Source organism: Emys orbicularis, chromosome 12, assembly GCF_028017835.1.
Source record: "Emys orbicularis isolate rEmyOrb1 chromosome 12, rEmyOrb1.hap1, whole genome shotgun sequence".
Classification (NCBI taxonomy): domain Eukaryota; kingdom Metazoa; phylum Chordata; order Testudines; family Emydidae; genus Emys; species Emys orbicularis.
This window is the reverse complement of record NC_088694.1, coordinates 53,528,406-53,554,537: the sequence shown is the minus strand read 5'-3', so window position 1 is coordinate 53,554,537 and position 26,132 is coordinate 53,528,406. Positions and strand designations below refer to the sequence as shown.

Genomic DNA, 26,132 nt, shown 5'->3' with positions numbered 1-26,132 from the left:
CATTCACCTGCACGTCCACCAATGTTATATATGCCATCATGTGCCAGCAATGCCCCTCTGCTATGTACATTGGCCAAACTGGACAGTCACTACGCAAGAGGATAAATGGACACAAGTCAGATATCAGGAATGGCAATATACAAAAACCTGTAGGAGAACACTTCAACCTCCCTGGCCACACAATAGCAGTTGTAAAGGTAGCCATCTTACAGCAAAAAAAACTTCAGGACCAGACTCCAAAGAGAAACTGCTGAGCTCCAGTTCATTTGCAAATTTGACACCATCAGATCAGGATTAAACAAAGACTGTGAATGGCTATCCAACTACAGAAGCAGTTTCTCCTCCCTTGATGTTCACACCTCAACTGCTAGCAGAGCACCTCACCCTCCCTGATTGAACTAACCTCGTTATCTCCATACTGATTTATACCTGCCTCTGGAAATTTCCATTACTTGCATCTGAAGAAGTGAGGTTCTTACCCACGAAAGCTTATGCTCCCAATACTTCTGTTAGTCTTAAAGTTGCCACAGGACCCTCTGTTGCTTTTTACTCTTTCTAATGACTACTTCAAATCCTCAGACCTTACTATTAAAAAATCTTTCTTTCTTTCTTTCTTTCTTTCTTTCTTTCTTTCTTTCTTTCTTTCTTTCTTTCTTTCTTTCTTTCTTTCTTTCTTTCTTTCTTTCTAAACAGAAAACTAATGAGTTGTTTAAAAAACAACAGCAATCAACCAAATTTCCAAATATTTAAGTAAAAGTTCTATTCCTTGGAGCTCTCATGTAAAAATAAAAATCAAGATAATTTTTACATTTATATATTTATTTCTTTGGATTTATAACTTTTTAAAACTCACTTCTTCTGTGTTCTAAGCACCTATTTACATGCATTAAACATGCCACTCTTAAAAAGCTATTCATAGCTTGGCAGTTGTATGTCAGACAAATCTAACATATGCAAACAAAAACACTTTATCATCCCTCAAATGCCCCAAGCTCAGCATCTTCTGCACTTCTCTAAAACTCAGGGAAACAACAAATTTGCATCATGTCCTTAAGATCAATAGACATGTCCTATATTGAACCAAAGGCAATTTCAGTCATGTAGCTCCAGATTATTGTTTCATAGATAAATGAAAGAATCCAGTGACCTTTGGAGATTGATTTGGGGTTAGATTTTAAAGGTATTTAGGTGCCTAAATTTGTAGATAGGTGCCTATAGGGATTTTCAGAAGTACCTAGGCACCTAAGTCCCATTGGGAATTAGGCACTTTTGAAAATCCAAATAAGGACCAGTGTGGATCTTTAGATGATTAAGTATCTGTAAAAGCCTGGCCCTTTGTTCTTATTCAATGCTGTGAAGGAATCTGACCCTTCATCCCTCGAGTCACTGGATCATATCTCCAGCCAGTGTCAATTGGAGTTGATCCAAGTCAGTGGGCCCAGTTCCAGACAGTGTAAATTGCCCACAGTTCCACATAAGTCAATGGCGCAGTACTGAGTCACACCAGATGATGTGCTGATCCAATGGGAACTTTCCAATGAGATGTAGAATCATATCTTACCTGCTCTTGATCTTGACCTAGGAATGGGCAAGATCCTCAACCTGTGTAAATTGGCACCACTTCATTTGCTTCACAGACGCTGCACCAGTTTACACCAGAGAACATTAGTGGAGGAGTGTATCTGTAGTATAGGCATGCTCTGAGCATTCAGTATAGTGACATCTTAAGGGTGCTGGTAGTTCAAAAGCATCTAAGGGATTTAAGAGCAAAAATCTCCCATTGACCTTCCATGGGACTTGTGCTTCTAAATCCCCTAGGTACTGTTTTAACTCTCCCCTAAATGAATAGTATAGCTTCATATACAAATATGAATAGTTGTTAGCAGTTTTCACATTCATTGCTTGATTTAACCACAACTCATGATTAAGCCTATTTGTATTTTTCCAAAATAATATGGGGGAGAACTTCAGTGTCATGAAGAATATTCAATCTTTCAATAAAACAGGCCTTAATTCTCTAAGGTGATTTGTGTGAGAGCAATTCAGACTTCTTAACAATCATAGAATAACAGGGTTGGAAGAGACCTCAGGAGGTCATCTAGTCCAACCCCCTGCTCAAAGCAGGTCCAATCCCCAATAGATATTTGCCCCACATCTCTAAATGGCCCCCTTAAGGATTGAACTCACAACCCTGGGTTTAGCAGGCCAATGCTCAAACCACTGAGCTATCCCTCCCCCAACAATAGAGCTTGACTGGCTCTAAAGCTATTGACGAAGAGACAGGAATTTATAAAAGCCTGAAATCTACTTACCCTACCAGATTGACAGAATGTTATCGAGATAGACAGATTCTGGTTCATTTCTTGGGTATCATTTACAGACCAGTCATTAGAAAGAATCTGAGTGGAGAAAACATTATAATGTCAAAGAATTTAACTTAACATTGGGAGACTGATTCATGCTTTTTCACCAATTGTTGGATACTGCTCTTATGTTCCTAGAAAGGAGAAAGAGAACTGAACCTACCATAACAAGGAGAAGTTAGATCAGATACCAGAGGTATCACAGCTAGCATAACAATGTAGAACATTCTCCAACTCTTGGAGGGTATAAAAAAGACTGGATGACTTTCGAAATGACATATTGTATCTCAACCACAAGTATTGTGCCCAGAGCAGAAATACCGGGTGAAATTCTATTTTCCATCCAATAGAGATGTTCAGTGGAAAAATAATTGATTAGTAGATAGATGTCTACTGGGAATCAATGGTAGTTTGGTGACCAGGCACTTCTGAAAATCACACTAGATATATACTTGCTTTTTAGGTGCCTAAATTCTTTTGAAAATTTGGTCTTAAGTTTCACAACTACATTGAGTTTCATTGGAATTTGGGCACCTAAAACCCATAGCTTATATGAAAAGCTCAGCTTTTCTGTTTACTATCCTGAATCTTGTTAGGAAGGAAAATCGGTTTTAGAGGATTGCTGTGCTAGTCTTGGACTTTGCTCTGCTACTGTCAATGCTGCATTTGTTCTGTGGATAGTTGTACATTGATCTCAAATGTCTGACAGTTCAGCACTTTCAAGAAATACAAAATTATTTTAATTGTTTCCATTAAAATTACAATTGACTAAATGTTTATTTATGAAAAATACAGATGGAGAAAGGATTTTACACAGAATTGTACTAAACATTAACAGATTGACTCATGCCTTCTCATTATCATTTTGTTGCTTTACTTGTAGCTATCCAGAAGCATTTCACAGGTTGGGGAACAACTTTGCTGTTCTCCGACCAAAGGCTTCTCTCAGAGCGAGCTTCACAGTCTTGTTTCTGAGGCTGTAGATAAAGGGGTTGAGGAAAGGGTACAGTACGGTGTTCAGCAGAGCCACCCCTTTGTTGACATCCAAGGAGAAACTTCCTGAAGGCCTGGCATACAAAACAATGCAGCTTCCATAGACGACAGCCAAAGCTGTGACATGGGACCCACAGGTAGCAAAAGCTTTCTGTTTGCCTGTGACTGTTGGGATTCGCAGAATAGAGAAGAAGATGCTTACATATGACAACATTATCAAGCATAATGAACTCAGCACTACAGTTGTGCTCAAAATGGAGTCTGCCCTCCTAATCCCACTGGTGTCAGTGCAGGATAGTAGGAAAAGGGGTGTGTTGTCACAAAAGAAATGGTTGATCACATTTGGCCCACAGAATCTCAGCTTTGAAATCAGGACCATCGGTACACTTATAACTGTGAAACTTCCCACCCATGAAACAAGGACTAGCTGAATGCAGAGTCTCTGATTCATGATGGTGGCGTATTGCAAAGGGCGGCAGATGGCAACATAGCGATCAAAGGACATGACCACTAAAAGGGTGAACTCTGTAGCCCCAAGAGTGAAATAGAAGAAGGTCTGGGCCATGCAGCCATTCAATGAAATGGTTTTGCTGACAGAGAGAAAGGTCAGCATCATTTTAGGGCTTGTGACCGAGGTGAACCAGATTTCCAAGAAGGACAAATTGGCGATGAAAAAGTACATGGGAGAGTGGAGTCGATGATCCACCCACACTATGAAAATGATGACCACGTTGCCCGTCACTGTGATCAGGTAGGTGAGGAGAAGAATCAGGAACAGAAAAATCTTCAGTTTCTCACCAAGGCTGGGAAATCCCAATAGGATGAACTCAGACACAACCGTTTCATTTCTTTCCTCCATGTCTGACTTCAGGGTTGTCTGTAGAAAGAGTAAATATGAAAATAAGTGAATGGCATTTTCATGTATTCATAGATTTTAAAGCCGGATGGAACAGTTGTGATCTTTTACCCCCACTTTGTACATAATATATGACATATGATTTTACCTAATAACTCCTCCATTAATCCTGTAATTTGTTGTCATAAGAACAACCATACTGGGTCAAACCAATTGTCCATCTAGCCCAATATCCTGTCTTCTGACAGTGGCTAAAGCCAGGTGCTTCACAGGAATGAACAAAACAGGGCACTTATTGGGTGATCCATACCCTGTCATTCACTCCCAACATCTGGCCATGAGAGGCTCAGACACACAGAGCATGGGATTGCATCCCTGACCGTCTTGGTTAATAGCCCTTGATCGACCTATCCTCCAGGAATTTATCTAAACCTTTTTTGAACCCAGTTATACTTTTGGCCTTCACAACATCCCCTGGGAATGAGTTCCACAGGATGACTCTGTGTTGTGTGAGGAAATACTTCCTTTTTTTTGTTTTAAACTAGATGCCTATTAATTTCATCAGGTGACCCCTGGTTCTTGCGTTCCATGAAGAGGTAAATAACACTTCCCTATTCACTGTCTCCAAACCAGTCATGACTTTCTAGACCTCTCTCATATCCCCCCATAGTCATCTCTTTTCCAAGCTGAAGAGTCTCAGTCTTTTTAATCTCTCCTCATATGGATGCTGTTCCATACCCCTAATTATTTTTGTTACCCTTCTCTGTACCTTTTCCATTTCTAATACATAATATGCCCACTCCTAGAGCACTATGGGCAGTTCTGGTCGCCCCATCACAGAAAAGATGTATTTGTATAGTCGCATTATATTATTTGCAATCTTATTATCTATCCTTTTGGTAATGATTCCCAACATTCTGTTCGCTTTTTTGACTACTGCTGCACATTGAGTAGATGTTTTCAGAGAACTATCCACAATGACTCCAAGATCTCTTTTTTGAGTGATAACTAATTTAGACCCTATCATTTTTCATGTGAAGTTGTGATTATGTTTTCTCATATACATTACTTTGCATTTCTCAACACTGAATTTCATCGGCCATTTTGTTTCCCAATCACCCGGTTTTGTCGGATCCTTTTGTAACTCTGCTTTTGACTTAACTATGTTATATAATCTTGACTCGTTTGCGAACTTTGCCATCTTTGTGCAGCGGCAGTCAAAAAAGCTAACAGTGAAAAGAAGAGCATGGCATCCAGGTGTCCAAGCCGCTGTGTCACTGAGCACCCAGAAGCATATGTTCTTTTTGGTCATTGTTTTGCAACATAATTCCATTATAGATTCCTCCGCTGGAAGGGACCACTGAGTTCATCTAGTCTCATCGCTTGTATAACTCCTGCCATTGAACTTCCTCAAAATAATTCCTTTTAACGAGATCCTATCTTTTAGGAAAAATCCCGTCTTGATTTAAATATTGCCAGTGATGGAAAATCCACCACCACACTTGGTGAGTTGTTCAAATGGTTAATTCCCCTCACTGTTAAAAAAGGTGCACCTTAGTTCCAATTTGAATTTTTTCTAGCCTTCACTTTCTGTCATTTGGTCTTGTTCTACATTTTTGCTGCTAGACTGAAATATTTGCTCCCCACGTAGGTACTTATTGACTGTGAGCAAGTTACCTTTTAAAGTTCTCTTTGTTAAGATAATTATATTGAGCTCCTTCAGTCTATCACAATCAGTAATGTTTTCCAAAGCTTTAATCATTTCGTGGTTCATCTCTGAACCCTCACCAATTTATCAGCATCCTTCTCCAACTGTGGACCCCAGAACTGGATACAGGATTCCAGCAGCAGCTGCATCAGCACCAAATGGAAAGGAAACACACCCCCCTTCTCCTTCTCAATATTCCTGTTTTCACACCCAAGGATGGCATTCGACTTTTTTGGCCACATCACTGAACTGGGAGCTCATGTTCGGCTGATTATTTACTGTGACCCCTGAGTCTTTTTCAGAGTGAAGTTTGCTTAAGACATCCAATAACAATATCTCATGCAATGCAATTGCAAGTGAACATAGTCCCTTCTCCACACCCATGAGTGACCTGTAGCAGTGTTTTTCAGGCTTTTAATGTTGGTGAATCATGAATCAAAGTAAAAATGTTCACAATCCCATCACATTTACTATAAAGAGTAAAACTGCTATCAATGTTAACAGTGATAACCCTACCGAATACAAGTACTATATTCGATCTCAGAAACTTTGAAGGTTTTTACCACCCCAAGTTTGTTCTAGAAATTTGATTTGTCAGGATTGTAATAAAAAATTCAGTGCCTCTCCTCCCCCCCCTCATTGCTTTAATGCCAAAGCTCCCAGAAACAACACCCATCTGTTTGGAAACACAGATCTAATCTGCTCTCGGCCATCACATAAATCATAGGAGTTTATCTAGTAATTTCTCCATTAAGCCCACAACTTGTGGATGAAGTAGGGGATATCTTTCAGAAAGACCTCCAAACTCAACACAAAGACTACAAATAACAGAATATCCACTATATCTCTAGGTAAATTGTCTCAATAGTTAATGACTCTCATCCTTAAAAATGTGCTCCTTACTTCTTGTTTGAATTTGTTTTTCTTCAGCCTCAAACCATTGGATACTTTTTTCTGCTAGGCTAAAGAGTCCTCAACTGTCAGAAATCTCTTCCCCATGTAGGCACTTCTAAATCATGATCAAGTCATCTCTGAACCTTCTCTACAATAACATAAATAGATTGAACTTCACTACTGTATTCTATAGCTCCACCTTGCTAAATCCTTCCCTTATTCCCCTTTTCTACAGCAGTGACAAGGCAAAAGCAGTAGCTAAAGATCACTGAGACACCCCTTCTAGTGATAGACTCAAGGAGCTCAGTCTCTCTAGTTTAAAAAGGAGAAGTTGAAGGGGTGACTCGGTTACAGCCAAAGGTACAGGGGGAGCAAATGGGCTCTTCCCTTTAGCAGAGACAGGTATTACAAGCTCCTTGGCCAGAAGTTGAAGCTAGAAGAATTTGGGACAGGAAATAAAAGTATAATTTTTTAAAAGTGAGGATAATTAACAATTGGAATTACTTACCGAGGGCTGTGGTGGAGTCTCCATCACTGACCATTTTTATATCAAGATTGGTTTTTTTTTTCCCTAAAAGATCTGCTCTAGGAATGTTTTTCTGGGAAGTTCCAGGGCCGGTGTTAGAGAGGAGGCCAGCCCAGATGATCACAAGGGTCCCTTCTGGCCATCTGATCTATGCATTTCTGAGCCATGGAACATCAAAGCATAGTTATAGACACCATAATTTTATATCTTCATCTTTTCAGACTTGCTGAACATTGGATGCTATCATTTAGAAATGAAACAGAAACTGCATCACTTTCTCTGACGTTCTCTCTCCGTTGCTTTCTCAGCATTTTTCCTCCTGAGTTCATCTGGTGAAAAAAACTTTGCCTTCACACACTCTGTAAATAAGGTTTTGAAAATGCTATGATTTCCTTGGAGACCTGGCAACACCAATGGGAAATTACAAGAGGCAAGAAATCTCCTAGGACAATCTGAGATGAATGATCAAATTGAACACAGAAATGGTCATCTTTAAGGCTAAGATTTTTCAAAAGACTAAGGGAGTTAGATGCAGTACTCCTATGATCTTTCCATGGGATTTAGGTGTGCAAATCCCTTAGGAAACATTGAAATCCTATCATAAACTGTTAGGGCAGAACTCAGTGATTAATTCAGCTTTTTTGAATTTCTCAAATTTTAATGTTTTTTCATGATTTTTCCATCAAAGTTTGGAATTATGCTGTGAAAGGTAACAGACAAATGTTACTCTTAAATATTCATAAAATTCATTACCTCTTTTGCAAACACCTCTATTGATTTATGTTCTAAAATAGACAGATTGTAAATGGAATGGCAAATCAGTGAGTATTTGTGAGCATAGCTCTGTGTTTAACAACTTCATATGTGGCTGGCAATTGAAAAAATAAATGTTGATTTAGGTTGGACCAAAAATTAATTTAAATAAATTGGTGAATTAAAAAGTAAAAAAAAAAAACCCCACAAATTTATTTTGGGTCAAATGACAAAACTGAAATATATCGTTTCAGTCTTGGGCATATTCAAATATTTTCTATGGTTTTTTTTTTAAATAAAGGAAATTTTAAGACAAGAATGTTGCTTGCACGGAAAAACTGAAACACAACTCTTGGAAAATGTTGCAATGAAATATATATATATTTTTTAATGTTGCTGACCCAGTTCAGTGAAACTAACATGAATTTGTAAAATTTTAGTGTTGCTGAATCAGAATTTTAGACCAAAGAATGTTTCAGCCAAAAAAGTTCACCCACCTCAATTTATGAGCATCTGTATGTATTACACCAGGCTTGTGTGTGAATTTCTTGATATTGAGATGGGCCAAAATGAAATTCCTTTTACCAAATCAAATGGGCAGTTTAGAATATTCTTCTAATAGGAAACTGCTAACAGTGTAATCTTAGAGGTCAAGATCAAGGAAGAAAAAAGAGACTAGACTTCTATCCAGAGACAGGCAACACCAGTCAAGACAACTAATTTTATTGTCATAATAATTATTTGAGTTTCATGTGGGGTTGGAGTTTCACTATGAGGCATGCTTACCTGAACATTCATTACACACACCGAATTCTAATCTAGGAAGATTCTATAGCTTTTCTCTGAGAATAGAAATCTCAGGTATGTCTATTAGGCCCTGTAGTGAGTCGTGGCTCCCCTCCGACTCCGGCAGGGTAGAGCTGCTTCCATCCCCAGCGTGGGCGGAGCTTCCGGGTCCAGGGCCCGCCCCTCCGAGGTCACGGCCCCGACCCGGAAGTATAAAAGCCCGCCACCAAAGCTCAGTAGGAGCCAGCCGGCCGGAGAGAGCAGACGTCCCGGACCAAGCTCCCGCCTGGGAGACACCGGCAGACCGCGAACCGCCTGCTAACGCCCTGCGCCGGTCTAGCCTCCCTCTTGCCCGGTACCCCGAGGAGGACTGGCCCAGCCTGCCCCGGACCCGTTACACCGAGGAAGACTGGCCCAGCCTGCCCCGGACCCGGTCACCCGAGGAGGACTGGCCCAGCCTGCCCCGGACCAGCGGCCCCGAGGAGGAGTCAAGTCTGCCCCGTGCCAGCTATCCCGGGGAGGAGCTACCGAACCAGCCCCCCAGCCCCGCCACCGAGGAGCCGATGCTGGTGGACTGGCCTGAACCCAGCCCCACGGACGAGGTAGGCCCCGAGGGGGAACAAGGAAGTAGCCCGGGGATAGCCGACCCCGGTCAGGCTGCAGAGGCCTGTGAGCCGATGTCAGTGTGTTTTGGTCAGGATACCCCACTGACCGGCAGCGAGAGTCATCGCTGCTAGGGCCCCGGGCTGGGACGCAGTGGAGTGGGTGGGCCTGCGTCCCCCCCTGCCACCCCTACATACGGGTGGCAGGCTTCCCCCTCACCCAAGGCTCAGGTAGGAACCTGGGCCCCCTTTGCCTACTTGCCTGCTCAGCCCCTGCTCCAAAGGGGCTTGAGCTATGACTGTTTGTGCCCCGCCCTGCTACAGAGGGCCTGGGCTCCTTGAACTGCGGTTTGCCCAGCCCCTGCTACAGAGGGCCTGGGCTCCTTGAACTGCGGTTTGCCCAGCCCCTGCTACAGAGGGCCTAGGCTCCTGTACTGTTGTATTATCCAGCCCCTGCTCCCGAGGGCCTGGACTCCGTAACTGTTGTTTTTCCTCAGCCCCCACACCAGAGGGCCTGAGCGCTGAGCTAACCGGCTATTGATTTCGACCACAGTGAGTCGGCGTGGCTCCCCTCCGCCTCCGGCAGGGTAGAGCCCCGACTCACTCGATTACACTTGGCGCCCAACGTGGGGCCGCTGCCCCAGTATGTGGGCACGAGCCCTAGACCCCTGTGAGAAGGGGTCCGGGGGGGGACGATCCCCCGCCGCGGACATGGATTGGACAAAATTGTTCACGCTCCTGACGGAGAGCCAGGAGCGACAGCAGGCGGCCCAGGTTCAGCAGCAGCAGCAGCAACAGGCCGCCCAACTGCAACACCAGCAGCAACTCCTCCAGCAGATGGGAACGCAGCAGCAGCAACTGGTCCAAGACCTGATGGCGAAAACGCAGGAATTCCAGCAGCAGTGTCTTCAGCAGCTGGTGACTGCGCTGCCCCGCCCTGCGGGGCTCCAGCCAGGGGGCGCGGCCGAAGTCCCCCGTTCCACCCTGCCGGTGCGACTGACTAAGATGGGGCCACAGGACGACCCGGAAGCCTTCTTAGTGACTTTCGAACGCGTCGCACTTGTTGCCGGGTGGGCGCCGGACCAGTGGGCCACCCTCCTCGCCCCGTATCTGACGGGTACCGCCCAAACCGTCTACCGGGGCCTGTCCACAGAGGAGGCACGAGATTACGTCCGCGTCAAGGCGGCGATACTGGACGCCTTAGACATTTGCCCCGAAACCTGCCGACAGCGGTTCCGGGCCCTGGCCTACAACCCGGGCGCCCGGCCTTGGTTGATGGCCCAGGAACTGAGGGACCTGTGCCAACAGTGGCTGCAACCAGAGCGGCGAACCCCCGAGGAGCTCGCCGAGCAAGTGCTATTAGAACAGTTCATCCATATCCTCCCCTTCCGGGGAAGGGCCTGGGTCCTCCGCCACCGACCTGCCACGGTAGCAGCGGCCGTCACCCTCGTGGAGGACTTTATGGTGGCCGAAACCACGGCGGGACCGAGTATACGGGGGCATCCTTCGGGGCTCGAGTGCCCCAACCCCGAGAGACGGACGAACCCCCGAGGCGAGGGACGGAACTCCCCGGGGAGTCAGGAGCCGCAGCACCGCCGGCACGAGGGTGCGCCTCGGCCTACCCCCATGGGACCTGAGAGCGGGACTGGCCGGGGCCCACGGAGTCCCCCGAGGAACCCTGCACGCGGCCCGGCCCAATCCGGGCGGCCCGAAATCGGACCCTGCTTCTCCTGCGGGAAGAGGGGGCATCTCCAACGGGACTGCACAGAAATGGACTGCAGCTTTGGGCACGTGTGTGCCGGGGAGAACCGGGCTCGACCCCCGCAGGCTGCTAAAGTCACCGTACCCGTCACGGTGGGAGGTTCCCAAACCCGAGCCCTGGTTGACTCCGGCTGCGGACAAACCTTAGTCCGCCAAAGCCTGGGGTTCCCCGAAGACCCCCAGCTGGGAAACATCCTCCTGCAGTGCATCCACGGGGATGTCCGCCCGTATGCCAGTGCCCGAGTTCCACTGACCGTGGACGGGGTCACGCGGACCATGGTGGTGGGCCTGGCCCCGCGGCTGGCCTACCCCGTGATTTTGGGGTGGGACTGGCCGGAGTTCCTGAGCCTCTTAGCCACCCGGATACAGGAGACGCCCGACATCACCCCGGCCTTGGAGGGAGACTGCCGCGAGGCTCCCCCGGAGGAGACTGACGAGGTGGAACCTCAGACCCCGGAAAGGGAGGCGGAAGAGGCCCCCCCAGAACCGGCCGACGACCCTCAGGTCACTACCGATTTCTGCCGGGACCAGCGGGAAGATCCCACCCTGAGCCGGGCCTATGAACAGTTGGCCGCAGTGGACGACGCGCTGATTGATCCCGCCCGGGCCAAAACGTGGCCCCGCTTCGAACTACAGCGGGATCGCCTCTATCGCGTCGACCAGGATGCCCGCACCGGGCTAATCCAGAGACAGCTGATGGTACCCCGCTGCCACCGTCGGGCGGTGATGAGGCTCGCCCACGATGTCCCCGCCGCCGGACACCTGGGTCAAGAGAAGACCCTAGCGCGGATCCTCTCCCGGTTCTTCTGGCCAGGAGTACACCAAGACGTGCGGAACTATTGCACCGCCTGTCCCGAATGCCAGCTGGCGGCTCCCCCATGAACAGCCCCCGCCCCACTAGTCCCCATGCCCGTTATAGAGACCCCGTTTGAACGGGTGGCGATGGACTTGGTGGGACCTCTCCTGAGAAGCCGGGCCGGATTTTTACATATTCTAGTCATCGTAGACTACGCGACCCGTTTTCCGGAGGCCGTCCCACTCCGGAGTATTACGGCCAAGGCTATCGCCGATGAGCTCATCAAAGTCTTCGCCCGCGTGGGCCTGCCCCGGGAGATCCTAACTGACCAGGGCACCAATTTTACATCCCGGTTACTCCGACAGGTCTGCAGGCTTCTCGGTATTAAACAGCTGCGCACTTCGGTATACCACCCACAAACCGACAGCCTAGTCGAGCGGTTTAACCGGACCATGAAGGACATGCTGCGCAAGTTCTCCCCGGAAGACCTGCGCCGCTGGGACCAGCTGATCCCGCCATTACTCCTGGCCGTCCGTGAGGTACCCCAAACCTCCACCAAGTTCTCTCCATTTGAGCTGTTATACGGCCGTCGTCCGAGAGGACTCCTGGACCTCATGAGAGAGACTTGGGAGCAGACCCCGTCGCCTACACAGGGCCTTCTCCAGTATGTCCTCCAATTACAGGGGCGCCTGGCCCGAGCGGGGACGCTTGCGCGAGAGAACCTGAAGGCTGCACAAGAGGCTCAAGCTCACACCTACAACCGGGCGGCCCAAGTCCGCGAGTTCCAGCCCGGCGACCAGGTTCTCCTGCTCCTACCCTCCAGTGAGTCCAAGCTACTGGCGTGGTGGCAGGGGCCGTATGCGGTGGTCCGGAAGGTTGGGCCGGTCACCTACGAGATCAACCAGCCCGACCGCCGGAAAAAGCTCCAGAAATACCACGTTAACCTCTTGAAGCCCTGGAAGGAGCGGGAGGGCTTCCTGATCAACCCCTGTCCACCCGACCTGGAGTTGGGGCCCCGGGTTACGCCAGTCGAGAACGTCGGCACTCCGCAGCTTGGGGAATCCTTGACCGCGGAGCAACTGAAACAGACGGAGTGCCTCCTGCAGGCGTTCCACCAGACGTTCACCGACAAGCCAGGATACACGACCCTCGTGTACCATAATATTCAAACCGAGCCAGGGGTAGTAGTCCGCGAGTCGACGAGACCTCTTCCCTACCGCATGCGCCAAGTCGTCGAGGAGGAGGTACAAGCGATGCTGAAGCTGGGAGTCATTGAAGCCTCCCAGAGCGAGTAGCGCAGCCCAGTAGTCCTGGTTCCCAAACCGGATGGCAGCCAGCGTTTTTGCATCGACTTCCGCCGCGTCAACGCCATCTCGAAATTCGATGCCTACCCCATGCCCCACGTTGATGAGTTGCTGGACCGGTTAGGCAAAGCCCGCTTCCTTACGACCCTGGATCTGTGTAAAGGGTATTGGCAGATTCCCCTTGACCCCACGTCGCAGGAGAAAACTGCGTTTGCCACCACCTCCGGCCTCTATCAGTTCACCCGGATGCCTTTCAGCCTCCACGGGGCCCCTGCGACGTTCCAGCGACTCATGGACCGCCTTCTGCTCCCCCACTGTGACTACGTGGCCGCCTACTTAGACGATGTAGTCATTTATAGTGACCGGTGGGAGAACCATCTGGAGCGGGTAGCGGCTGTCCTAAGATCCCTGCGAGCTGCCGGCTTAACGGCCAACCCAAAAAAATGCCGCATCGGGTGGCAAGAGACTACCTACTTGGGCTACACGATTGGGGGAGGACAAGTGAAGCCGCTTGTCGGGAAGGTGCAAGCCTTGGCCGCGTGCCTGCCACCCACGACGAAGCGACAAGTACGTCAATTTCTGGGTCTGGCGGGTTATTATCGGAGGTTTATCCCCAACTTTGTCTCCATTGCAGCCCCTTTGACAGAGCTGCTCACCAAAACTAGTCCCAGACGGGTGGACTGGACCCCGGAATGTGACAGCGCCTTCCGGGCCCTCACGGACTGTCTCTGTCAGGAACCGGTCCTGTACAGCCCCGACTTTGACCGCGGATTTATCCTCCAGACGGACGCCTCGGAGGTAGGGTTAGGGGCCGTCCTGTCCCAAGACGTTGACGGGGAGGAACACCCCGTCGTCTACCTCAGCCGAAAACTGTTCCCGCGGGAAAGACACTATGCCGTAATAGAAAAGGAGGCCCTGGCGGTGAAATGGGCCTGTGATGCCCTCCGTTATTACGTATTGGGGGCCCCCTTCACGTTGGTCACGGACCATGCCGCGCTTCGCTGGTTGGCCCGGATGAAGAGTAACAATATGCGGCTGACGAGGTGGTACCTGGTGTTACAGCCCTATGCATATACCATCCGCCATAGGGCCGGTAAGGACCACGCCAACGCCGACTTTATGTCCCGCCTGGGAGAGTTGGACGGTTCCGGCCCTGAAGCACGGGAACCGGCCTTGAGGGCGGGGGGTATGTAGTGAGTCGTGGCTCCCCTCCACCTCCGGCAGGGTAGAGCTGCTTCGATCCCCAGCGTGGGCGGAGCTTCCGGGTCCGGGGCCCACCCCTCCGAGGTCACGGCCCCGACCCGGAAGTATAAAAGCCCGCCACCAAAGCTCAGTAGGAGCCAGCCGGCCGGAGAAGGCAGATGTCCCGGACCAAGCTCCCGCCTGGGAGACACCGGCAGACCGCGAACCGCCTGCTAACGCCCTACGCCGGTCTAGCCTCCCTCTCGCCCGGTACCCCGAGGAGGAATGGCCCAGCCTGCCCCGGACCCGTTACACCGAGGAAGACTGGCCCAGCCTGCCCTGGACCCGGTCACCCGAGGAGGACTGGCCCAGCCTGCCCCGGACCAGCGGCCCCGAGGAGGAGTCAAGTCTGCCCTGTGCCAGCTATCCCGGGGAGGAGCTACCGAACCAGCCCCCCAGCCCCGCCACCGAGGAGCCGATGCTGGTGGACTGGCCTGAACCCAGCCCCACGGACGAGGTAGGCCCTGAGGGGGATCTTGGAAGTAGCCCGGGGGTAGCCGACCCCGGTCAGGCTGCAGAGGCCTGTGAGCCGATGTCAGTGTGTTTCGGTCAGGATACCCCACTGACCGGCAGCGAGAGTCATCGCTGCTAGGGCCCCGGGCTGGAACGCAGTGGAGTGGGTGGGCCTGCATCCCCCCCTGCCACCCCTACACATGGGTGGCAGGCTTCCCCCTCACCCAAGGCTCAGGTAGGAACCTGGGCCCCCTTTGCCTACTTGCCTGCTCAGCCCCTGCTCCAAAGGGGCTTGAGCTATGACTGTTTGTGCCCCGCCCTGCTACAGAGGGCCCGGGCTCCTTGAACTGCGGTTTGCCTAGCCCCTGCTACCGAGGGCCTGGGCTCCTTGAACTGCTGTTTGCCTAGCCCCTGCCACAGAGGGCCTAGGCTCCTTGAACTGCTGTTTGCCTAGCCCCTGCCACAGAGGGCCTAGGCTCCTTGAACTGCTGTTTGCCCGGCCCCTGCTACAGAGGGCCTGGGCTCCTAGACTGCTGTTTGCCCAGCCCCTGCCACAGAGGGCCTGGGCTCCTTGAACTGCTGTTTGCCTAGCCCCTGCCACAGAGGGCCTGGGCTCCTTTAACTGCTGTGTGCCCAGCCCCTGCTACAGAGGGCCTAGGCTCCTTTAACTACTGTTTGCCCAGCCCCTGCTACAGAGGGCCTAGGCTCCTTTAACTACTGTTCGCCCAGCCCCTGCTACAGAGGGCCTGGGCTCCTCGAGCTGCTGTTTGCCCAGCCCCTGCTACAGAGGGCCTAGGCTCCTAGACTGCTGTTTGCCTAGCCCCTGCTACAGAGGGCCTAGGCTCCTAGACTGTTGTTTGCCCAGCCCCTGCTACAGAGGGCCTGGGCTCCTTGAACTGCTGTTTGCCCCGCCCTGCTACAGAGGGCCTGGGCTCCTGTACTGTTGTATTATCCAGCCCCTGCTCCCGAGGGCCTGGACTCCGTAACTGTTGTTTTTCCTCAGCCCCCACACCAGAGGGCCTGAGCCCTGAGCTAACCGGCTGTTGATTTCGGCCGCAGTGAGTCGGCGTGGCTCCCCTCCGCCTCCGGCAGGGTAGAGCCCCGACTCACTCTATTACAGGCCCCATCTACACTATTGCTAACACTTTCCAAGCCACTATAGAGATCTGGATGCCTGATTCTGCAATGTCCCACTTGGAGAAGGGCAGCCATAGAAACCATCTTTAAAACGGGGAAGAAATGGGAGCAAGGAATTCTACATCAGGCAGCCTAACTTCAGTACCTGGAAAGCTACCTAGCGAAAAACACAGTTATATGGCATGGCCAGAATGGATTGGTCAAGAACAAATCAGGCCAATCCAACCTAATTTCCATCCTTGAGTAGGTGACTGGCCTAATGAATGGGGGACATTATTATATTAGTTTTTAATAATGTTTTTGTCATAGTCCCACATTACATTCTCAGAAGAAAACTACAGAAATGTGATTTAGATGAAATTACTATCAGGTGGGTGCTCAACTGGTTGGAAAACCATACGAAAGAGTAGTTATCAATCACAGAATCATAGGGTGATAATGGCCCACAAGGGTCATCCAGTCTAACCGCCTGCCAAGATACAGGATTTGTTGTGTTTAAACCATCTAATGGTTCACAGTGAAATGGGGAGGTCCTATCTAGGTGTCAGTCCTCTGTCTGGTACTAGTCATTATTTTAATTAATAACTTTGATCACAGAGTGTTTATCAAATTTGCAGATGACGCCAAGCTGTGAGGGGTTCTGAGCACTTTGGAGGACAGGATGAGAATTCAAAATGACTTTGGCAGAGGATTGGTCTGAAATCAACAAGATGAAATTCAAGAAAGACAATTACAAGGTTCTACACTTAGGAAAGAAAAACTGAATGCACACCTACAAAATGGGAAATATAAAATGCTAGGTGGTAGTACTGCTGAAAATGGTCTGGGGATTATAGCAGTTCACAAATTCAGTATGAGTCAACAATGCAAGGCAGCTGAGAAAAAGATTAATATCATTCTAAGGTGTAACAATAGGAGTCTTGCAGGTAAAACCGAGCAGCTAATTGCCCTCACTCTACTCAGCACTGGTGAGGCCATAGCTGGAGTATTGCATATGTGATACCTGAGTCCTGTTGAAAGTGGTGTGACTTGAAGGAAGCTCGCCCTGCTGCTATCTGTGATGTGTTTGCTCTGTGGATAACGGCACATTGATCTCAATTGTCTGACAGTTTAGCACTCTGAAGAAAGATTTAATTATTCTAATTATTTCCATGAAAAATAAAATGCACTGACCATTTATTCATAAAACAACAGATGGAGAAAGGATCATTACACATAATTGGGTTAAACATTAGCAGATTGACTCATGCCCATTCATTATCTTTTGGTTGCTTTGCTTCTGTCTATCCAGAAACACATCATAGATTGGGGAACAACTTTGTTGTGCTCCAACTAAAGGTTTCTCTCAGGGCAAGTTTCACAGTCTTGTTTCTGAGGCTGTAGATAAAGGGGTTGAGGAAAGGGTACAGTACAGTGTTCAGCAGAGCCACCCCTTTGTTGACATCCGAGGAGGAATTTCCCGAAGGCCTGGCATACAAAACAATGCAGCTTCCATAGGCAATTGCCAAAGCTGTGAGATGGGAACCACAGGTTGAAAATGCTTTCTGTCTGCCTGTGGCTGTTGGGATTCGCAGAATAGAGAAGAAGATGCTTCCATAAGACAACATGGTTAAACATAATGAACTCAAGACTACACTTGAGATCAGAATGGAATCCATCCTTCTAACCCCACTGGTGTCAGTGCAGGAGAGTTGGAAGAGGGGAGAATTGTCACAGAAGAAATGGTTGATCACATTCGGCCCACAGGATCTCAGCTTCAAAATCAGGACCATCCGTAAACTTATAACTGTGAAACTTCCCACCCATGAACCAAGAACTAGTTGCACACAGAGTCTCTGCTTCATGATGGTGGCGTATTGCAAAGGGCGGCAGATGACAACATAGCGATCAAAGGACATGACCACTAGGAGGCACCACCCAAGGTGAAATAGAAGTATGACGCAGCCATAGAATGAAATGTTTTGGTTGATTGAGACGAAGTTCAGTATCATTTTAGGGCTTGTGACCGAGGTGAACCACGTTTCCAAGAAGGACAAATTGTCGATGAAAAAGTACATGGGAGAGTGGAGACGGCGATCCACCCACACTATGAAAATGATGACCACATTACCAGTTGTTGTGATCAGGTAGGTGAGGAGAAGAACCAGGAAGAGGAAAGTCTTTAGTTTCTCACCAAGGCTGGAAAATCCCAGTAGGATGAACTCAGACACAGCCGTTTCATTTCTTTCCTTCATGTCCGACATCAGCGTTGGCTGTAGAAAGAGTAACAGTGAAAATAAAAGGCATTTTCACAGAGTCATTGATATTAAAGCCAGATGGAACCTTGTTATCTTCTAATCTATGTCCATATCATATGACATAGTATTTTACCTAGTATCTCCTCCGTTAATCTCCTAACTTGTTGCCATGACCTGCTTCTCCCTGGGAACACCCTTATTCAACACCATCATCCCAAGTTTGGTACTACAGCCCTTTTACACCTCTACTGATGCTTTCAGATAAATAAAAGGTGAAGGTTTTTTTCATAATTCTATTTCAACGGTCCTGCAGGTTGTTTTAAAACCCACCAACAAACTGTGCCCGAGTTCTGTGTTTGAAAAACCAGTAATCTTGTATTTAACATGACCAAACATAAATATAGACAAAGAATTCGGTCACCTTCTAGTTTCACGCTGCTAGTGAAGTCGGATTTTATCAGAGTCTGGCAGCGATTCCCTTCCTGATCAGAGTCCAGGTCCCTGAATGACCTCTTTGATCCAGCTCCCCCTGCCCTCTGGAGACAACCGATGATCCTTTAAATAAGTGAAAAAAAGAATAAGCCATCCAGGAGTCCAAATCTCTGTGAGTCTGAGCATTCAGCAGCATAGATTCTTTTTGGACTTTTTTTTTTTACAACATACTCCATCATAGATTCCAGGGCCCGAAGGAACCTCTCTGATCATCTAGTCTGACAACATATATAACTCCAGCTGTTGAACATCCCAAAATAATGCATTTTGAAGTAGAGCCTATCTGTTAGAAAAACACCTAATCTTCATTTAAAAACTACCAGTGTTGGAGAATTGTAAATTGTTCAGATGGTTAATTCCCCCTCACTATTCAAAAATTTGCACCTTTTTTGTAGTCTGAATTTTTCTAGCTTTGACTTCCAGTCATTTGACCTTGTTATACCTTTTCCTGCTATGCTGAAATATTTGTTCTTCATGTAGGTACTTACAGACTGTGATCAAGTTACTTCTTTCTTAAGCTGAGTTTATTGTACTCCTTGAATATAACACTCTAAGGAATGTTTTCCAAATCTTTAATCATTCTTGAGACTCATCTCTCAACCTCCCCAATTTATCAACATCCTTCTTCAACTGTGCACTCCAAAACTAGACACGAATATCCCACAGCGGTTGCGCCAGTGATAAATACAAAGGAAAAACAACCTCTCTTCTCCTTCTCAGGACTCCCCTGTGTTTATACCCAAAGCCGGCATTCAGCTGTTTGGCCACAGGACCAGCACTACACCTACCTTCCTGAATTTTTCATTTGTACACCTTTTCTACAGCAGTGACATAACTAATGTGGTAGCTAAAGACCCACTTGAACAAGCCCTGTGGACTGAAGAAGCTCAATCTATTTAGCTTAACCAAGAGACGTTTAAGGGGTGACTTGGTTAGAGTCTAACATACCAATTTGGGACGCAAGTGGGCTCTTCCATGTAGCAGAGAAATGCATAATGTGATCCATTGGATGGAAGTTGGAACAAGACAAATTCACTCTGGAAATAAGATGTGCATGTTTAAGAGGGTGGATAATTAACACTTGGAACAACTTATCGAGAGTTATGGTGGAGTCTCTGGGAATTTTTAGTGGGAATTTCTATGGCCTGTGTTAAAAAGGAGACCAGCATGGATGATGACAGCGCTCCCTTCTAGCCTTCTAATCTATGCATTTATGAACCATGGAACAGCATAGGCATACCCATACCATAGTTTCATATCTATACCTTTTCAGACAGGCTGAGCAATGGATGCTGTCATTTAGAAAAGAAACAGAAAACACCTTTCTCTCTTTCTCTGAAAATCTCTGTCTCTCTGTCTCTGTTGCTCTCTTAGAAGCTCTCCTTCTCTGTGCATCTGGAGAAAATCTTTGCCTTCACCCACTCTATAAATAAGTTTTGAAAGTGTGATGATTTCATCTGAGGACTGACAACACCAATAGAAAATTACCAGAAGCAAGAAATCTCCTAGGACAACCTGAGATGGATGATCAAATTGAACACAGAAATGGTCATCTTTATGGCTAAGATTTTTAAGATGACTAAGGCAGTTAGATGCAGAGCTCACATAATCTTTCAATGGGAGTTAGGTGCTCAAATCCCTTATGAATCATTGATAATCCCACTATAAATTGTCAAGGGAGAACTGGGTGATTAGTTCAACTTTTTTTAATTTTCCAACTTTTCATTTTTTCATGATTATTTCCATCAGAGATTGGAATCATGCTGTGAAAGGAAACTGAAATATATTACTCTTAAACATGCATGAAGTTCTTTACCCCTTTTAAAAACCCTTCTATTGATCATGTTCTAAAATAAACAGATTGTAGGTGGAATGGGAAAGTAGTGTTTATTTGGGAGTGTAGTTGTGTGAATAATGTTTTTTGCAGTTAGCTGGTAACTGAAAAAAAATAAAATTAATTTTTGTTTCAACCAGAAACTAATGAGGAAAAAAAGTGTGGTGAATGCAAATGATAAAAAAACCCAAACATTTCTTTTGGGTCAAATGACAAAATTGAAATGCATAGCTTTTAATATTGAGCCTGTAAAATGTTTTCTATTTTTCAAATCAAAGCAATGGAATTTTGAAACACAAAGGTGGCTTTGCACTGAAAAACAGAGACATTTCCTGTGGGAAATGCTGCAATGTGACATGTTGATTTTTTTTAAACACAGGGCTAATACCCTTCAGTGAAACCAACATGAATTTGCAAAACCTGTATGTGTTGCTAAATGTGCATTTGAGCCCAAAAATAGTTTCAGCCACAAAAGGTCACCCACTTCTACTTCTGAGCATCTGCATGTGTGTTGTGCCATTTTTCAATGAGAATCACTTCATATTGAGATGGGACAGAATGACATTCCCTTTAGCAAATCCTATGGAAAGTTAGAATATTGTTCCAATAGCAGACTGCTAACAGTAGTATTTTAGAGGTCAAGAACAGAGAACAGATTTTTATCCAAAGATACACAAAAAGACTCAGGCAGTTCGGTGCAGTCTCCCAGAGAACTGGAGAAGGGCGACTGTCAATTCAGTGCCGGGCTTACAATGGCGCCAGTGGCTCCATGGAGCCAGGCCCATGCTCAGAAGGGGCCCTGGCCTGCTCCGCTTGCACTGAGCCCCGAGACCCCACTGGCTCCCCCGCCCACCACTTCCTCCTCTCTGCCTGCCTGCTGGCCAAGGGCTCCTCTCCACCGCCTGGCCCCACACCCCTGCTTCTCTCTGCCCCCTGGCCGGATCCCAGTGCACCTCTGGCTCTGGGCAGTTTCTGCTTCCCACCACCTGTGGGGCCCCACCTGTCTCCCTGGAGCTGAGCCGCCTGGGACTGGTGCAGAAGCCTGGCCAGTCTCAGCTGGTGGCGGGGGGGATGACAGTGTGGGGGAGGGAGGGCTTGGCTGGGGCTCTCCAGGCAAGCGTGTCTTGAGGGAGCCTGGCCAGGGCAGGCCCAGGCCTGACTGATCGCGCCATTCCCGAGGGGCCGGAGCGATTCCCGGCCCTGGGACCAGCCCTGGCTGCGCTGCCAGCTCAGCCCAGCAGACACAGTCACCTCCCAGACAGCCAGTGAGTGTGGCTGGGAGGCAGGGCATGGGGGAGTGGGTCTCTTAGGGGCCTGGGTGGGTGCTGGGCTATGAGGGGGCGGGGAAGATCTGTGTGTGTTGGGGCACTAGGGAGTGGGAGTTCTGTGGGGGGCACTGGGCAGGCGTGGTGTTGTGCAGGGCGCTGTGCATTTTTGGAGGGGTCAGGGGGTGGGGGGCGCTGGGCATAGTGGGGCTGCGGGGGCTCTGGACATAGGGAGTTGGGAGGGTGTTGGGCAGGGGGTGGGACTGTGTGGCATGGCATAGGCCAGCCCCCCAAGGGAAAGGGGCATGCTGGCAGCACAGGGCTGGGCAGGCCACTGTGTATCTGGCACTTGCCGGTTTGTAAATAGTGCCCTCGCATTGGGCAGAGCAGGCCGCCCCTGCCATGCCATGCCCCATTGCCCCTGGCTGGCCCCTTGCTCTGCGGACTGACCTCCCCGTGCCATGCTCCATTGCCTCTATGGGAGCCCACAAATATGTTTGGTGCCGGGCCCACAAAAGGTTAATCCGGCCCTGACTATAATAAGTTACTTTTTTTAAAAAGGGAATGTAGTGAACCCAGAGTATTGTGCACCAGTCAGCCTCACTTCAATACCTGGAAAGTTATTGGAACAACTTGTTAAACAGTCAATGTGCCAACACCGAGATGACACTAGTGAAATACAGAATAGTCAGCATGGATTTATCAAGAATAAATATTGTCAAACAAACTTAATTTCCTTCTCTGAGAGGTTTAGTGGCCCTGTAGATAGAGGAGAAGCAGTAGACAGGATCTATCTAGATTGTAGTAAAGTTTTTGACACAGCTCCACATGACATTCTCATAAGCAAACTAGGAAAATGGGGTCTAGGTAAAATTACCCTAAGCTGGGTGCACAACTGGTTGAATGACCATATCCAAAGAGTAGTGATCAGTGGTTTGCTGACAAACTCGGAGGGAGTATCTAGTGGGGTCTCCAGGGGGTCAGCCCTGGATCTGGTACAGTTCATTATTTTCACTGATGACTTGCATAATGGAGTAGAAAGTATATCTATAAAATTTGAAGAAGACACCAAGCCATGATGTGTTGCAAGTACTTTGGAGGACAGGGTTAGAATTCAAAACAACCTTGACAAATTAGAAAATTGGACTGAATTCAACAAGATGAAATTCAATAAAGAGAAATGCAAAATACTTCATTGAGGAAGGAAATATCAAATGCAGAACTCCAAAATGGGGGGTGACTGGCAGGGCCGGCTCTAGCGTTTTTGCCGCCCCAAGCACACACACACACACAAAAAAAGCCGCGATCGTGATCGGCGGCAATTCGGCGGAAGGTCCTTCGCTCCGAGAGGGAGTGACAGCCCTGCCGTCGAATTGCCGCCGAACGGCCGGATGTGCCGCCCGCCTCTTCATTTGCCGCCCCAGGCACGTGGTTGCTATGCTGGTGCCTGGAGCCGGCCCTGGTGACTGGCTAGGGGGTAGAAGTGCTGAAAAGTATCTGGGGCTAATACTGAATCACAAACTGGATATGAGTCAATAATGTGATGCAGTTGTTAGAAAGGATAATAGCATTCTGGGGCGTAATAACGGGAGAGCCGTAGGTAAGAAACTGGGGGCAATTGTCCCACTCTACATGCACTGGTGAGGCCTCAGCTGGAGTACTGTGTCCGGTTCTGGCCACCACATGTTAGCAAAGAGGTGGATATAATGCAGTAGAAAGTGCGTCTATATAATTTGTAGATGGCACCAAGTTGGGAGGTGTTGCAAGTACTTTGGAGGACAGGATTAGAATTCAACATGACCTTGATACATGAGAGAATTGGTGCTTTCATTTCAGCACCTCCTTTTTTTTGAGGATTAATTATTTGTGTTCCAGATTTCAAGTGTAAGTGTGAAAATATTTTTTCCTCACAGTACTTATTACTATGGGTGAAACAGAAAAATGTGAAAATTAGAGCATCTGAAATGCTTAGTCAATCTGGTACAATGAGAATGGAAGACGGGCGGGGGGGAGGGGCTGGTGTGAAATCTAGAACTACATTTTATGGATTCAAAATGTGTTCTCCTTCTGCATCAGAATGAAACCAAGACCTTTTGTCATTTATTATGAAACAGGTTTGCTGTTCAGGATAGTGTTGTTGGTCAATTCTAGAAAGAAAAACAGCACTGATCCTAGAGGCCAATGTCTTGGATTATGGCTTGGAACTGGGGAGACTCAGGTTCCAATCACTATTTGGCCTGATTTGAAGCTGGGAGTTGTACAGGTGTCTTTCACAGGATCTGCAGTTGAAGAATTTCTCTCTAACAATTCGTTCTGTATCTGAGAAACCTCCATACTGTGACTAACATTCTACTGCTACTGATAGACATGATGAAAATCTGAAATCTCACCTCAGAGGTAGTAGGATATTGCATGTTTATCTCTACAGACTAGGATATTGATACATTGGATTGGTGAGCAAGACTTGGACTCAAAAATCCTAACTTCAGAGCCTAGGTCAGCCACAGATTTTTTTTCCAGAGCTTAGGGAATTTAGTTCTTATACCCTTTCCTTAGTTATTTAGATATAAAAAATCCAGACAGTGTTGTCCGACCCCACAAGGATGTTGTGAAGTTTTCAGAAGCTGCAGTGATAACTAAAGAAGTGGTGTACATATATCTAGTTCCAAGTGCTATTGAAAGTCGTGTAATAAAAGGAAGTTTACTCTGCTACTCTCAATGAAGTGTGAGTTCTGTGGATCATTGCACATTGATTTCCAGGGTCTGACAATTCAGCACTTTCAAGAAAGGCTTAATAATTCTTACCATTTCCTTGAACACTAGCATTCAATGAACCTTTATTTATAAAAAACCACCATGTGAATCATTACACATAACTTGGCTACACATTAGCAGAAAGATTCATGCCTTTCTATTATCCCTCCATTGCTTTTCTTGTATCTATTTGGAAGCATGTCACAGATTGGGGAACAACTTTGCAGTACCCATCCTAAAGGCTTCTCTCAGGGCGAGTTTGACAGTCTTGTTTCTGAGGCTGTAGATAAAGGGGTTGAGGAAAGGGTACAGTACGGTGTTCAGCAGAGCCACCCCTTTGTTGACATCTGAGGAGGCACTTCCTGCAGGCCTGACGTACAAAACAATGCAGCTTCCATACCCAATTGCCAAAGATGTGAGATGGGAGCCACAGGTACCAAAAGCTTTCCATCTTCCTGTGGCTGTTGGGATTCGGAGAATAGAGAATAAGATGCTCACATATAACAACATCGTTAGACATAATGAGCTCAGCACTAAAGTTGAGATCAAAATGGAATCGACCCTTCTAACTCCACTGGTGTCAGTGCAGGAGAGTTGAAAAACGGGTTCGTTGTCACAAAAGAAATGGTTGATCACATTTGGCCCACAAAAATAACAGGAGTACTTGTGGCACCTTAGAGACTAACAAATTTATTAGAGCATAAGCTTTCGTGGGCTACAACCCACTTCTTCGGATGAAGTGGGTTGTAGCCCACGAAAGCTTATGCTCTAATAAATTTGTTAGTCTCTAAGGTGCCACAAGTACTCCTGTTATTTTTGCGGATACAGACTAACACGGCTGCTACTCTGAAACCTGTCTTTGGCCCACAGAATCTCAGCTTTGAAATCAGGAGCATCCGTAAACTTATAACTGTGAAACTTCCCACCCATGAACCAAGGACCAGTTGGATGCAGAGTCTCTGATTCATGATGGTGGTGTAGTGCAAAGGGTGGCAGATGGCAACATAGCAATCAAAGGACATGACCACTAGAAGACCTGACTCTGTACCACCTAAGGCAAAATAGAAGAAGGACTGAGCCATGCAGCCGTGGAATGAAATGGTTCTGCTGACAGAGAGAAAGTTCAGCATCAGCTTAGGAATTGTGACCGAGGTGAACCAGATTTCGAGGAAGGACAAATTGGCGATGAAAAAGTACATGGGAGAGTGGAGTCGATGATCCACCCACACTATGAAAATGATGACCACGTTGCCCGTTACTGTGATCAGGTAGGTGAGGAGAAGAACCAGGAAGAGGAATATCTTCAGTTGCTCTCTAAGGCTGGAAAATCCCACTAGGATGTACACAGACACCGCAGTTTTGTTTCTTTCCTCCAT

At 47.6% G+C, this 26,132-nt stretch overlaps 3 protein-coding genes across 3 annotated transcripts; all 3 read right to left on the bottom strand.

Moving 5' to 3' along the window:
* Positions 1–3,261: 3,261 nt before the first annotated feature.
* On the bottom strand, positions 3,262–4,215 carry LOC135886856 (olfactory receptor 6M1-like). Its single transcript, XM_065414644.1, has one exon. The coding sequence runs from the start codon at positions 4,213–4,215 to the stop codon at positions 3,262–3,264; it is 954 nt and encodes a 317-aa protein (XP_065270716.1).
* Positions 4,216–17,472: 13,257 nt separating this feature from the next.
* On the bottom strand, positions 17,473–18,417 carry LOC135887050 (olfactory receptor 6E1-like). Its single transcript, XM_065414832.1, has one exon. It carries the CDS (start codon positions 18,415–18,417, stop codon positions 17,473–17,475), a length of 945 nt encoding a protein of 314 aa, XP_065270904.1.
* A 6,540-nt stretch (positions 18,418–24,957) lies between these two features.
* On the bottom strand, positions 24,958–26,132 carry LOC135887083 (olfactory receptor 6M1-like). The gene is made up of 2 exons (XM_065414864.1): positions 25,630–26,132; positions 24,958–25,408 (listed from the first exon to the last, which is right to left on the bottom strand). The coding sequence occupies exons 1-2, from the start codon at positions 26,130–26,132 to the stop codon at positions 24,958–24,960; spliced, it is 954 nt and encodes a 317-aa protein (XP_065270936.1).